The sequence below is a fragment of the Myotis davidii genome, unplaced genomic scaffold (assembly GCF_000327345.1).
Source record: "Myotis davidii unplaced genomic scaffold, ASM32734v1 scaffold840, whole genome shotgun sequence".
Taxonomy (NCBI): domain Eukaryota; kingdom Metazoa; phylum Chordata; class Mammalia; order Chiroptera; family Vespertilionidae; genus Myotis; species Myotis davidii.
The window spans coordinates 559,400-574,298 of record NW_006291973.1 but is presented as its reverse complement, the minus strand read 5'-3'; the positions used below and the strand labels follow the sequence as shown (position 1 = coordinate 574,298).

The 14,899-nt window shown below is 37.2% G+C and overlaps 1 protein-coding gene across 1 annotated transcript in view; it reads left to right on the top strand.

The window, feature by feature from the left end:
• The window catches only part of RNF17 (ring finger protein 17), a 91,484-nt gene that overhangs the window by 31,344 nt on the left and 45,241 nt on the right, over positions 1-14,899 (top strand). The window contains exons 6-11 of the mRNA XM_015565053.1: positions 1,992-2,219; positions 2,878-3,028; positions 3,182-3,300; positions 10,113-10,203; positions 11,918-12,033; positions 14,239-14,528. Of these exons, the coding sequence (XP_015420539.1) occupies positions 1,992-2,219; positions 2,878-3,028; positions 3,182-3,300; positions 10,113-10,203; positions 11,918-12,033; positions 14,239-14,528 (995 nt within the window). The remainder of the gene's footprint in view (positions 1-1,991; positions 2,220-2,877; positions 3,029-3,181; positions 3,301-10,112; positions 10,204-11,917; positions 12,034-14,238; positions 14,529-14,899) is intronic.

The window sequence follows — 14,899 nt, the reverse complement described above, 5'->3', positions numbered from 1 at the left end:
GTTGTAACTGCAGACAGCAAAGGTGTTCGAACAGGCCTTCGGCTTCCATATCCCATACGATGCAGTGTACGGCTAATTTGCCTACAAACGTCAGGTGGTCATAATAATCTGGCCACTCGGGTTCAAATATATCCCACATTCGAAGGCTGTTAAATTGCGTTGTTTACCCATATCTTCAGGAAAAAAAGCATTTCTGTCGTGGTAAACAACCTGCTTCCCTATTTATAATGGTCTGGCCCTCTAGCAACTTAAGCGTGAAATTATAGCTAATTTGCCTACAAACGTCCGGGGATCATAGTAATCTGGCCACTCAGTGTAAGTCCTAAGTGAGGAGGAGACAGAGGTGAAAGGAAACTCTTAAATATATTAGACTGAATTTTGTTAGTCAAAGTTATTGAAATATAACATATACAATAAAAATTCACCCTTTTTAAGGTGCATAGTTATGGATTTTGATAAATATGTATGTATCATTTAAATATCTTACAATGTCATATATTAGTTATGCCTCAGTAAAGATAAAACTTTAAAAAAAATTGTCCAGCCGAACCGGTTTGGCTCAGTGGATAGAGCGTCGGCCTGCGGACTCAGGGGTCCCGGGTTCGATTCCGGTCAGGGGCATGTACCTTGGTTGCGGGCGCGTCACCACTTGGGGGTGTGCAGGAGGCAGCTGATCAATCTCTCTCATTGATGTTTCTGACTTTCTGTCCCTCTCCCTTCTTCTCTGTAAAAAATCAATAAAATATATTTAAAAAAAAAATTGTCCATTTTGTCCTAAAGTATGGTTAACACACAGTAGAAGATAACATGTATGTGTCAAACTGAGAACATGCCCTCAAATTACTCATTAATATTAAATTGTTACATGGACGTATGTCAAATAATCAAATTACTTCTTTACTTCTGTTGTAGCCAAAAGTTAGAGGTACAGTTCTTTCTTGGCCATAGAACCTGGTATTTCTTTGAGTTATACTGTCGGCTAGTGCTCAGAGTTCATATCAGATAAGGACTGAAAACTGTCCATTAAATTTTGCAGCAAAAATCGGTCATCTTGGTTAGCTAAATCTCAAACTTATGGTGAAAGGAATTAACTTTTTCCTTTATAGAAATAGAAAATGGCATCTAATTATCTGTGGTTAGAGTCTGAACTAATGGGATGTATTAAACATTTTAAACTCTTTATTTAATAATTTTGCTCCTTATCACCCTTTAATAGCATTTGTTTTCCACTTGCATTTTAAATGGCAAACATTGATACTTTTTAGTCGAGGGGAAATATTCAATTTATCAAAAAACTGAAAATTCTTGGTGAGTACGAAATATCAGTGGGAAATGGTGAAATTATGAGCAAAGTTGGTACTTTTTAAAAATCCTCACCAACGACATGCTTTTATTGATCTTAGAGAGAGAGGATGGGAGAGATTGGTTGATGTGCCCCAATGCGGTTCAAACCCACAACTTGGGTATGTGCCCTTACCGAGAATCAAACCCATGACGTTTCTGTGTAGGGGAAGACACTCCAACCAACTGAGCCACACCAGCCAGGGCCAAAGTTGGCATTTTCTTTTTACCTTTTAGGGAGAGGAGAGGGAGAAACATCAATTGGCTCTCTCCCATATGTACCTCAGCTGACAAACATTGATCAGATGCCTTCCAAACACACCCCAACTGGTGACTGAAAGCCAGGCATGTGTCCTGACTAAGAATCGAGCTGGTGATCCCCTACCCCGACACCCAAGATGAGTCACACCAGCAAGGGCAAAAGTTGGTATTTTAAGCTGTGTTTTTAAGATAGAAAGTTTGGCTTTTAGGTTTTTTGTTTTGTGCTTACTTTGGTGGTAGTTAATAACTTATTTTTAAGACTAAAATTGCTATTTAATATATCAAAACTGGGAAGCAGTGAGTCACAGCTAAAACCCATTCCTCTCTATAAGCAAATGCAAACATATTTATGAACTATTTTTTTGCTAATGGGTTTTGTTATTTTTCAGGTACACCATCAAAGATAATTCTAAAAAGCATACTGAAGTGTGGGATCCTTCTCCAGAAGAAATTATTTCAAATGAAGTAAACAACTTAAATTCTGTGACAGCAAAATCTCTACCTAATGAGAATCTTCAGTCACTTTACAATAAGGAACTGCCTGTGCATATCTGTAATGTAATATCTCCTGAGAAGATTTATGTTCAGTGGTTATTAACAGAAAACTTAATTAATAGGTATATGATATAAGGGAAACATATATTGCATATGGTTTTATTCTCTTTTCTATATTTTATTTCAAAGATCTAGAAGTCATAAATGTAGAATTTTAAAAATAGCTATATTATTTCAGCTAAATAGTCTACTTTTTACTAGTTAAAAGTATACAGTTATTATCTTTACTGGCTAACTTCACTATATTAGAATTTATTCATTCCACAAATGCTTATTGAGCACCAATTATTTGACAGCCAGTGTTCTAAGTGTTGGGTTACAGTGGTAAAAACACGGACAAGTCTTCGCTTTATAGAGCTTAAATTCTAGTAGAGGGAGAAACAGTGAACAAATAAAATATTGAGTGTAGCAGATGGTGATAAAGACAATAAAAAAAAGCATTTGGGGAGGAAGATAATTTTAGAATGATCAAGGAAGATCTCACAGAGACAGTGACATTTGAAATGGATCATAAAAGAGGAGAGGGAAGTAAACCATGAAGATATCTGGGGGAAGTTCATGTCAGGCGGAGGGAAGAGCTAGTTCAAACACCCTACAGTGGAAATAGTCTGGGTAATCAAGGAAGAAAGAGATTCAGTTGGGCTGGAGTAGACATGTGGTCAGAGAATTGTATGTTGTCAGAAAAGATTTAGAAAGTTAAAATATTTTTTCTTTACGTAGTTTAGAAGAAAAGATGGTAGCTGCTTATGAAAACTCACAATGGGAACCTATTAAATGGGAAAATGATATGCACTGTGCTGTTAAGCTTCCAGATAACAATCAGTGGCGAAGAGGCCAGATCATCAGAATGGTTACAGACACATTGGTAGAGGTAAATGCAGAGTTAAAAATATAGTCATGAAAGTACATGCATTTTGTATTTTTATCCTGGATTTATTTAATTCATTTTTTATGAAGCTTTTCATTTGCAAAACAAATTTTTATGTATTATCTTTCCATAGACTTAAAGTTATTGTTTTCATAGGTCTTGCTGTATGACGTGGGTGTTGAACTAGTAGTGAATATTAACTGTTTAAGAGAACTTCAAGAAAACCTAAAGACAATGGGAAGATTATGTTTGGAATGCTCTCTTGTTGATATAAGGTAGTTTTTAGCTGAGTAAATTTTCTCATTAATGAATGTGATTTTAAGTATATTTCCTTTGGGATGGGTTCCGGTCAGCTTTAATTATGCTAATATATTCTTAAATTTTCATAAAATCTAGTTAATTTTAAGGTTTTAAAGAAGAGGGAAAGATAAAAATTTGAAGCACGTGTATTTTTGTGGTATTAAGGAAGTAGAGATAGGTGAGTATGACAGATATCTCCATAAAATTCAAAGTGTTAAATTTAAAAAAAAACTTGAGGAACAAAGACATACAGAAATAAAATGTATTTCACAAGCATAGGATTACATTGGAAAGCTAAAAATGGGTAAATTACCAAAAAGAGTGACTTTGGGAGGATTCTGGGAAGATGGCATGGTATAGTTTTTGAGTCTACTAGAATTCTACCATAAACACAGAGCAAAACTAAAAACTGTACAGTCAACACCTGCAACAAAAATAGGCAACAAGCCTTCACCTATGAGTCCCCAAATACAAGTAGATGTGGCACACAGAAACCAACCGGTATGACGTCAGCAGTAGTGTGGGAACATGTGGAGGGAAAGCTGACTGGCTGCCAACAGCTCTGAGAAAAGGAATTGGGAAGAGCTTTTCACTGAGGCAGACAGGCCAGTATGAGAACAGCAACCCAAATAGAGAAGGGAGTAATGCAGGAAACTTTGTAGTTAAACGCGAGAGACCTGTAATGTGCCAGTCCTGTGGTGCTGGAGCTTTCCTAGCTGTGTAAGCTCTCAGCCATCTCAGCTCCCTTCTATGACCCTACAACTGAGGAAAGACAACTGGGAAAAAGAGCCTGATTTGAGGAAGACAGAAATGGGGCAAAGAAAAGATACAGATAAAAGCAGGGCAGAGGAGTAGAGGAATATCAAGTATGAGTCCCCATTTTCTGTCACTTTGGGAAAGCAATACAACAGAACCAGGAAGCTAGAAAAGCAATATGAATCACCCCTTTCTCCTAAGCACAGGAGATTTTTACTTAAAACATGATCAAAAGCAAGAGTTACAGTTGAATTCCATGCAAATTATTATGAGAAAAAAGAATAAGGGCCAGTTGCTCAGTGGTTAGAGCATCTGCCTGCACACCAAAGGGTTGCTGGTTCTATTCCTTGTCAAGGGCATGTACCTGGGTTATAGGTTCAATCCCTGGCCCTGGTTGAGGCATGTGTGGGAGGCAACAATCAGTGTGTTCCTCACATTGATGTTTCTTTCTCTCCATCTCTCCCCTCCCTTTCTCCCTTCCACTCTCTCTAAAAATCAATGGGGAAAAAAATCCTCAGGTGAGGATTAACCAAAAAAAGGAATAAGGAGCCAAAAATGACATGCTTACAACATAATAAACTATAATCTTGACATTTCAGAATGAATTAAAACTTTTTAAAAATGATAGACACTGTGAAGAACAACATAAAACAATTAGAAAAACTCAGAAATAAGATACAGAAAAAGGATGATTTGGGGTGGTGAAGGCCTGGGGGAGGTGGGGTGGAGGTGGGTTAGACGAGGTCAATGGGGGAAAACGAGGACATGTAATATTTTCAACAATAAAGATTTTAAAAAAGAAAAAGGATGATTTGAAAAAGATAACACTCAGGAAAGAATTTGAAAATAAAAGAAAATTCTATCAAAAATGTAGACTAAACTAGAGAAAACACAAATACACAATAAACAATGCCTTAGATAAATACAAGATAAGGACAGATTTTTGAAATTAAAAAAACAAAATCAAAAGGATTCAAAAGAAAACAAAAGATACCTAAATTGACCAAAAAGAAAAAGACTCAACATATATGTAATAGGAATTTCAAAGAAGAAAACTAAAAGAAATAGAACCAAATGCTAAAAACCCAATTCAAGAAAGTGTTTCTAAAACAAAAGACAAAACTATATATTGAAAGGGAAATCAAGAATGTCAACATTGAGAGATTATCTAGTAAAATGATTGAACTTTTAAGAGAAGTAAAATCACACTGTCATCACCAACACTTTGTGTCAGAAGATAATGCAGTAACATTTTTTAAATACTCAAAGTGGCAGGCTATGAGTTTTATGTCCAACCAAACTGACCTTCAAGACAAAGACTATAGACAAACTTATATGACCACTCAGGAGTGTTGTTCCTGAGGAATCTGTAAGAGAACAAGCTTTAGGTAAAAAGACATGAGAGATTTTTAAATAAGGACTGTTCGTGAACATTACATTTACTTTACCTCAGAACTATGATTAAATGATAATTATTAGGGAAACAGTATAGCATGCAAAGTAAATATGACAATTTCAAAAATGAGGGGAGAAAGTAGAGTACCTATGAAAACTTGAATAAACTTTCTGTTTGTCTTATTGGTATTAACTAGGAGTAAGTACTTCAGATAAAATGTTGGGGGAAAACAAAAAGAGGTTACTAACAATATTGATTTTATATTGGAACTATATTACTATGTTATATAAACAAATCAATAAAATGGTAAGAAAAATGAAATTCACTATCTGTACATAGCATGGCCTAGACTTTCAGAGAGGAACTTCTTCAAAAACACTTAAAACACAGTAAGTTGACCGTACATTCTTACCAGAATATAACCTAAGGACAAAAAATTAACTCCTCCTTACCCCCAATCATCAGTTGTTTTCATTAATCTCAAAGTGGGTTGTAGTGTTGTGGAATCTACTGTGCATGTATTGTGGGGTAAGTCAAAATAGTAATTACATACATATCGTTAAGAACTGGTGTGGTATACAGATGATAAAGGTGTAAGACTAAGGTTAACTTACCTTGTACTCCTGATTTTGAATTATAAATATCAACAGAAACTCTTGAGGTGTTTTCATTGTTAAAAACAAACAAACAAACAAAAACACCTTTTTTTAGCATTGTAACATGAAGGCCCAAGTCATAATGAGCTATGCTGGTATGCAGATTGAGGCCTCCATATGCCATTTCCCTCAACAGAAATTGATGCTCTTGGGAAAATGTTCAATTCTAGGTCTGGGACAGGAAATGTACAATATGAGCCTAGAATATCTTGTCACAGCAAAAAGCAAAAAAGCTGTAAAGAATTATTAGGATTATGACAAAAGAATTCAGCCAACCTGAATAACTTCCACTGACCAAAGATGGGACAGTTTGAACATCAGTAGGATAATGGTAATTGGTAAATCATTTGATATGTTTAAATCCCTAAGTATAAAGTGATTTAAAAAAACAAAACAAAAACTCACTGCTTACTTTTAGAGGATTTTAGGGAATCACTTCATTATTCCAAAAAGTGGTGAATAGGGGAAATGAGGTTTTGTCTTGCTTTTCCTATATGATCTACAGTTCAATTTATAAAGTTTTTTAATAAATACTCCAATTAACAAAGGAATAGTGGCATCATTAGAATGGCATCATTTTATAACCCAAATAAACACAGAAGGGAATCTAGATGACAGGTATCAAAAAGAGAATCAGACATTGTATACTTCCTGATAGAAGTACACAGTATCACCTATGAATAGTGTTGCTGGGGGAAAAAAATACAAGCCTGAATCTGATCAAGAGTCTAGACCTCACTGTGAATTGAAAGGAAATATAAGGAACATGTTAAACACTGTGGCAATGCAAGCAGCTAAGTTCAGACCATGGAAACTACCAGATAACTCAGTTTCTTCAACAGTGCATTTCATAATATTTTGTTAGCCAACTTTTTTCTAGTATTTCTGTTCTGCTGTATATACTATTCCATCAGATTTTCTAGGAAAAAAATCATTTGGAAAGAGATGAAAGGGGCAATCATACATATCAGCCATTCATGATATATGGACTTTGTTCACCAATTCAGTCTTTTTGGAAACATCAGAAAAAAATGACCACCATCTGAATGGTTTATATTAAAGAACTAGAGGCCTGGTGCACGAAATTTGTGCACTCAGGACGGGGGAGTGGGGTGTCCCTGGAACCCGTGGGGGATGTCTGACTGATGGCTAGGCCCACTCCAGGCCTAAGCTGTCAGTTGGACATCCTTAGCGCTGACACAGAGGCGGGAGAGGTTCCCGCCGCAGCTGCTGCCCTCGCCAGCCATGAGGCCGGCTATTGGCTGAGCAGCGCTCCCCCTGTGGGAGCGTACTGACCACCAGGGGGCAGCTCCTGCATTGAGTGTCTACCCCCTGGTGGTCAGTGTGCATCATAGTGACCGGTCATTCTGCCATTTGGTTGATTTGCATATTAGCCTTTTATTATATAGGATTGTTAAGTGTTTTAGATGAGATAATACTGTGATTATGTTTGTTTAAAAAATACTATCTTTTGGAAATACAAACTAAAATATTTTCAAATAAAATGTTATGTCTGAGAGTTGGTTAAAAATAATCAGGGATTGGGGTATGTAGAAGTATAAATGAAATAAAATTGGTCATGTATTTATAATTGTTGAACCTGAGTAATAGATACATCAGATTTTTTATATTCTCTCTGCTTTTGAATATGTTTGAAAATTACCATAATAACTTTTTAAAGGTGAATTCACCAGATTTTAAATAAAATATTCAGATAATCTTCATGTATAAAGAAAAATCTATAAATAAGATATAGCTTAAAGGGATATAGCAAAATACAGTCTGTTCTGAATAAATAATTAAAGAGGAAATATTTGGTAAAACTCAATATGGCTCTTCATAAATCTCAATGTTGACCTGAATCTTATGGTTTTCCCAGGCTAGAAAGGAGTCACAGGAGCACTTAGCATGTGTCTAATTATCCTCAGACTTCTTTCTGAACAGTAAAGAAGTTGCAAATTCCTGATTCTTGGAGACCTTCCTTCTTAGATAAATCCATAGCAATAAAGCCATAGTGTCTTTGTAACAAGAATTATAGAATCTTAGGCTTGGAATCCAACTTAGAGGTGTCATGACAGTAATTTCTTTTATACCTGTCCTAGTACATGTACATTCAAGACCTGCTTGAAAACCCCCAGTGCTATAGAGTGTATTTACCCTCAAGGAAACTTGTCTATTAGGCAGCTCCAGTTGCTAATATCTCCTTCCACTGCATTGCAGTTGGTCTCCTCATGTCTTCCACACATCCTCATTTTGTCTCACAAACAAACCTCTTGATTCTTCTAACCATCAGATATGGAAAGGTCGATACCACATTCCACTAAGTCTACTAGTATTTTTTTCTTCCAGGCTACTAGTTTTGTCAAATAATCCTAACATAACATGATTTTTAGATTTTTCCTGCTTCTCCAAATGTTTTTTTGGTTTAAATTAGCAGAATTATTTCAGATACATTCTGAGCAATTCCCACTAAAACTATGAATGTGATTCTTTTCATTACATTTGGTTAGTGTAGTGTATTTAAATTTGTATTTTGTGGAGGTGAGTTAGATTGAATTTCTTAAGCAGTTTTCATTGAACTGGCATAGACCTTGTGAATATTAGTAAAAATCCCAGTGGTGTGAATTGTAACTCCATTTTACTTTCAGTTTTATAATGATAGTATAGAAGCTTCGAGCACATCAGTCTCTATTTGTTGACTCAATCAGAATTATCATGCCCCATCTCCCCCGAAGGAGGAGATATCGCCAACTGAAAGAAGTCAGCATTTACACCCAAAGACCCAGCACTGACCTGGAGGGCAAGATAGGCTTTGATGTCTTTACATGGGCTTCCCACATAGAGTGGCTTCATAGGAGTGACACTTGCTCTTATTTGCGGGAACTATTAGGAAACTATAGCTTTCTATACACTTAAATCATTCATTTTTTTCACCAAAATATAGTTTTACATTTATTCCTTTCAGATTTCATCTAATTGGTTTCAAAATTCAAATATTGTTTTTTAATATCTAGGCTGTCCTTTCTAGTTCATTACCTGTAAATTTGAAAGAATATCTCTATGTCAGGTTGTAGTTTGCAGTTTGTGGGCCAGATCCAAGTAATGTGCATCATGTATTTGGCCTACAGAAAGTTTTTAAACTTTTAAACTATCAACGTTTTCTTAAAAAACAGGTACCACATAAATATTTGGATTTCTAGCTCCTGTTAACAGAAATCAGAATACCTAGTCACTGAAGTAACAATGTTGCCAAAAACTAATTGGCCTTCCTTCCAGAGGTTAAAAAGTCATTAGCTATTGTTAGGTAAGCCTTGTCTACTATTCACCATGGAGTAGCAGATCCATCTGTAATTAAAGCCTGTGGGGGGATCATTTTCTTGGTGCTTTGGTATACTACCTGCAGTTAACCATCATGCAGAGAAGCTCATAATTTTGAATTATATAATTTTCTCCCTAATTTGAAGCAAATCCATCTAGCCGTTTGGTATTACTTGGCTGAAAGATATAGATAGATAGATGATAGATAGATAGATGATAGATAGATAGATAGATAGATAGATAGATAGATAGATAGATGATAGATAGATATAGATATAGGTACACACACACGTGTGTGTGTGTGTGTGTGTGTGTGTGGTGTACATTTTCCAGATATGTGCACAAATAGGAATAGTACAAATCTGTTTAAAAATAAAGCTAAAGATCCCAAGACCCTTTCAATGTTATTATAAAAACCTAATGGACCGTTTAAAGTTACTGGTTTATCCAACTTTTTATCTTACCCACAAGGAACTATCTCATCATTAGAATAGAGGGATGAACAAAAGGCTATGAAATGGGGAAGAAAATAACACAAAGCCATGTTTAAATTAATTTCTTACTACATATGCAGTTGACTCAAATACATATGTACCTGGTGGTTATTTTATTTTTCTATGTCCTCTGCTGTTACAAAACAAGTTGTCCTTTTTTGTTTTAGACCAACTGGTGGGAGTGACAAGTGGACAGCGACAGCCTGTGACTGTCTTTCACTGTACCTAACTGGAGCAGTAGCAACTATAATCTTACAGGTGTGCAGTGGGGTTCCAATAGATATGCACTGATTATTTCATTGATGTTGTTTACAATTCCATGTATTTTCTTGTTGACAAAATATCAGCGAGCTTTTTTTTTTCAAACTTGGTCTTATAATACCTGTTTGGTAAGAGATGTAACATAAATAATCATATGAATGAATCAAAGCATTTAATATTCTTGAGTTGATAATTTGCATGCTACAAAACAGTTTGTGCTAGAGTGTATTTCTGAAGCCTTTTATTCATTCAAACTGGAAACTTTGGTTGGGCTTCTAATGAAGTCAGGTAAACTATTTCATAAAAAGTGTGTATGTGAGTATGGATTTGAGAAGAGGGTATATATATGAAAGGGTGAGGACTACGCCCTCCATCTTACCCTGGGTTCTCCATTTTTGGACAGAGCCATGTGCTCGGCAAGGCTTCTTCCCGGAAGCCCAAGCCTCTGCTAGCCACACCCAGGATTTCTCTGGACTAACCAATGATAAACAAGGGAAGTGCACGCCATCAATATGACCACATCCTGTGTAATGAGACACCGACTTGCGCCTGGCCAATCGGCGGGGCCCACAGTCCCCTCTCCTGCCCTTATTCCACCCCCCTATAAAACTCCTCATCCCATCAGGCTAGGCCTCTCTCTGCACCTGCTGCTGTGCCAGTAAGGAGGGTGAGGGAGCCAGACTCGAGTTTGAAATAAAGGACTCTTTGCTTTTGCATCGGACTCGCTGGCTCCCTGGTGGGCTCTTGGGAATCTTGAAATCTGGGCTGTATATATATGTATATAGCCAGTTTAGGCCCAATTGCCCCAATTGCCGACTGCCAGTTTAGGCCCAATTGTCCCTAAATGATATATATATATCATTTTAGAACATTAAAAAATACTCATTGCCTCCTTTACATTTTCTAATACCTTTTATCACATTAATAATCAGAATTTTCATATATAAGTAATTTTCCCATGTTACTTTTGTTTCTTTGTGTACTTTCTTCATTTTTACGATTTATATGAAACAGAATATGTTTTGTAGTTCTTTTGCTTTTTATAGTAAAAAAAGCCACAACTGGAAAAATATATTTCAATCTATAATTTGCAGAGTTTTGGAGAATAGAGAGCTTATAACTGATGGTGTAACGCTCCCCTCCCCCTCTCTAGGGTGGAAAAAAAAAAAGTACTTGCCTGGGAATATTCTTTTTGGCTTGGAGAATGTGGAGGAAATGCCTGTGAAAAGTATATTTTGTAGCTCTGGCCAGCGTTGCCCAGTGGTTAGAGTGTCGGCCCATGCACTAAAGGGTCTCGGGTTTGATTCCTGGTCAAGGACATGTACCTGGGTTGCAGATTCCATCTCTCTCCTCTCTCTCCTCTCTTTTCTTCTCTCTCCTTTCTCTTTCTCTCTCTTTTTCTTCCCTCCCTCTCCCTCCCTCTCTCCCTCCCTCCCTCCCTCTCCCTTCCTCTCCCTTTGTCTCCTTCTTCCTCTCCTCCCTCTCTCTTCCTCCCTCCTCCTCTCCCTCTATCCGTTGCCCCCTCGCCCCCTCTCCCCACCTCCCTCTCTCCCTCTCCTCCTCTCCCTCCCTCCCTCCCACTCTTTCTGCTTAGCGGGCTTCCCTAAATGTAGAAACATATCCTTAGGAGAGGATTAACAACAACAACAAAAAGTATATTGTGTAGATTTCATTTTCGTGTCTCATACTTACTCTCCTCTTAAACCACTAGGAAAACAACACGACATGGCCATTACCTGTGAAAATTTTTTGCAGAAATGAAAAAGGAGAGCGTGTTGATGTCTCTAAATATTTGATTAAAAAGGGTTTGGCCTTGAGAGAAAGGAGGTATGGACTTTCTTTTTTTTTTACATCAGTTTGTGATGAAGGCTTCTTATTTACCTGTATGCTTTCCTGTCTGTGTGCTTTCAAACCTAAATTGCATCTCGTTTGCTCTTTAAAATGATAAACTAAACCTAAGGATCCAGCTTAGAAACAGATTCCTTCATGATTGCCAGTTCCTTTATTCAATCCCATCAGCTCTTACATATTTAAACCCCTCTTTAAACTGACATGTTTGCTTCTCTACTTTTCCCTTTTCTTTGGCATTTACACTCCAACCCAAAGGAAAGGAGATGAGGGGATGCTATAGTGGGTACCAGATCTGTACTCTTTGGCTTCATGTGCTTAGACAGAAATGTTTAAGCTTTATGTTGACAATTCTGGTATACACCAAAAATGTGTTTTTGTGAAACAGAAATGGGTAACAAAAATGTAATTGAACAATATTTACATTTAAAGATCTTTTCAGGCACATCTTTCGCGGTTTAAGTACTTTTGGTCCATGGGGAGAATGAACATGATATTGCAATAGTCCTAGCTTCCTTTATTCTCTCTCCTTCTAGATGTAGAGGTCTATGGAAATTATTGACATACTAGAGGCCTGGTGCATGAAATTAATGTACGGGGGGCGGGAAGGTTCCCTTAGCCCAGCCTGCACCCTCTCGCAATCCGGGACCCCTCGGGGAATGTCCGACTGCCAGTTTAGGCCCAATTGCCCCTAACCACTCACCTGCTGTCTGATTGCCCCTAACCACTCTGCCTCGGCCCCCGCCATGGCAGCTTCATCTGGAAGGACATCCAGAATGACATCCAGAAGGTTGTTCAGCTGTCCAGTCTAATTAGCATATTACGGTTTTATTATTATAGATGTTCCAAGTAGCCACTTTGTACTATGCATGGCCAAATCTCTTTTTTTTAATACTACATTAGAGGTCCAGTGCGTGAAATCACGTGAGACCCAGACCCGGTGCACCACGGGACCCACCATCAAGTCCTCCTGGTGCCATGGGACCCATCAATGCACCTCCTGGTGACCAGTCTTTGGTTGTTATGGTGTTACGACCACTGGGTTTTTATTATATAGATTATTACATGTTCTCTTATTTGGACCCCAGTACTGATGAAATGGAAGGAGAATGAAAAATCAGAAATGGAATGGGTCATAAGGTGGTTAGCCATGCCTGCTAGATGCTAACCTAATGCTGGACAGTGGCCTGCGGCTGCCCCTGCATCTTTAGTCCCATGTGTGTCTCTTTTGGTTCACTGACTTTCCAGGGGTCCTCAAACTTTCCTGCAGGCCACATGCGAAAACATTTATCCAGCCCGCCGGGTGTTTTTGCTGCCGCTGCCTGTCCTGCTTAGCAGCTGACTCGCCCCGGGCCCACAGTGCGCATGTGTGGAATGTCTGACGGACAGTGAACTGGCCCCCTGTTTAAAAAGTTTGAGGACCTCTGCGACTAAAGCAATTCCTGATAAAGAAATGTTAAAGTGAACAATGCTGGGCAAGTTAATAGCACTAATAGATAGCATCTGCTTTTATGGAACTGAAACTACCAGCTGTCTCAAGACTGAGAACTGTAAGAGAGCTGTGGAAGGTGTGAAATTTTGTAACTTTATCATATCAATGCTTATTTCCTTTTAAAAAATACAGGAAAATAGATGAAACAAAAATTTGCTATAATTCTGCTAAAATAAGCAATGCTAGTATCTCCTAGGATTCTTTTTTGTAGGCATACTTTTTTTATAATTGTAAAGGAATAACAGGAAATTTAAAAAATGGAGAGTATATAGCATATTACCATTAACATTTAATCTGAATAGTACTATATTTTTAAGAGACTCATATTATCTTTGTGTTATTTTATGAATGTTGATAACTTGCCAGGTGTATATGTGAACTAAATTAGAATCAACGTGATTGTATTCCCATTGACATCTAGTTGACTTATACTTAAGATGTACCAATGAGATTTGAAGAGAGAATAGCATGTAACATGAGATTATAAAGCAGTTAAGTGAAATCAATCCTTTTTTATTATGCTTATTCATAATTTAAAGTAATTTTCATTATAACTTAAATTATGTTCCATTTCATGTAATAAATTAGATTAGACTACAGCAAATATTATATTAGAAGGATTCTGTTTATATTATTTTCTCCAGAACTTTTTATTGCTCATGTTTACATGTATTCTTTTTTGAATGTTACAGAATTGATAAATTAGATAGCAGCCATTCATTATCTGAGAAGTCTCTGGAAATCCCCCTGAAACAAGAAGATTCAATGGTTACTAAGTGTATTAAAATTAACTCTGACCCTGACAAAAAAGCTGCTGATATTATCAATGAACACAGGGTGTCTGCATTTAAGGAGAACATTCTAGAAGCAAGGACCCCTGGATGCTATAAACCACCAGTTATTCCCAACATGAAAGTATTTGAGGCAGTAGTCAGTTGCATTGGTGATGATGGAACAGTATTTGTGGTGCCTAAATTGTCAGGTAAGATCTTTTATGTTATGTAGGATTCATCAGTCTAAGTCCTAGCTAGTAAGATAGCTAAATACTTTGGACAATATTTAACCTCTTCCAACCTCATTTTCACTGGGGTTTTGTGAGGGTTAAATGAAATAATGAATGCAAAGTGTTTTTCACAAGGCCTAGCACATAACCATTTATTGAGACATAGGGAATAGACATTAAGCTTAAGATAAACATGGGGATGGTTCCAGGTTCACACATCTTTTTTTTAAAATAAATCTTTATTGTTCAGATTATGACAGTTGTTCCTCTTCCCCACCCCCCACCCCCATCGCTTCCCTCCACCTGGTTCCCACTCCACCCTCTGCCCTTAACCTCTGCCCCCCCTCCCG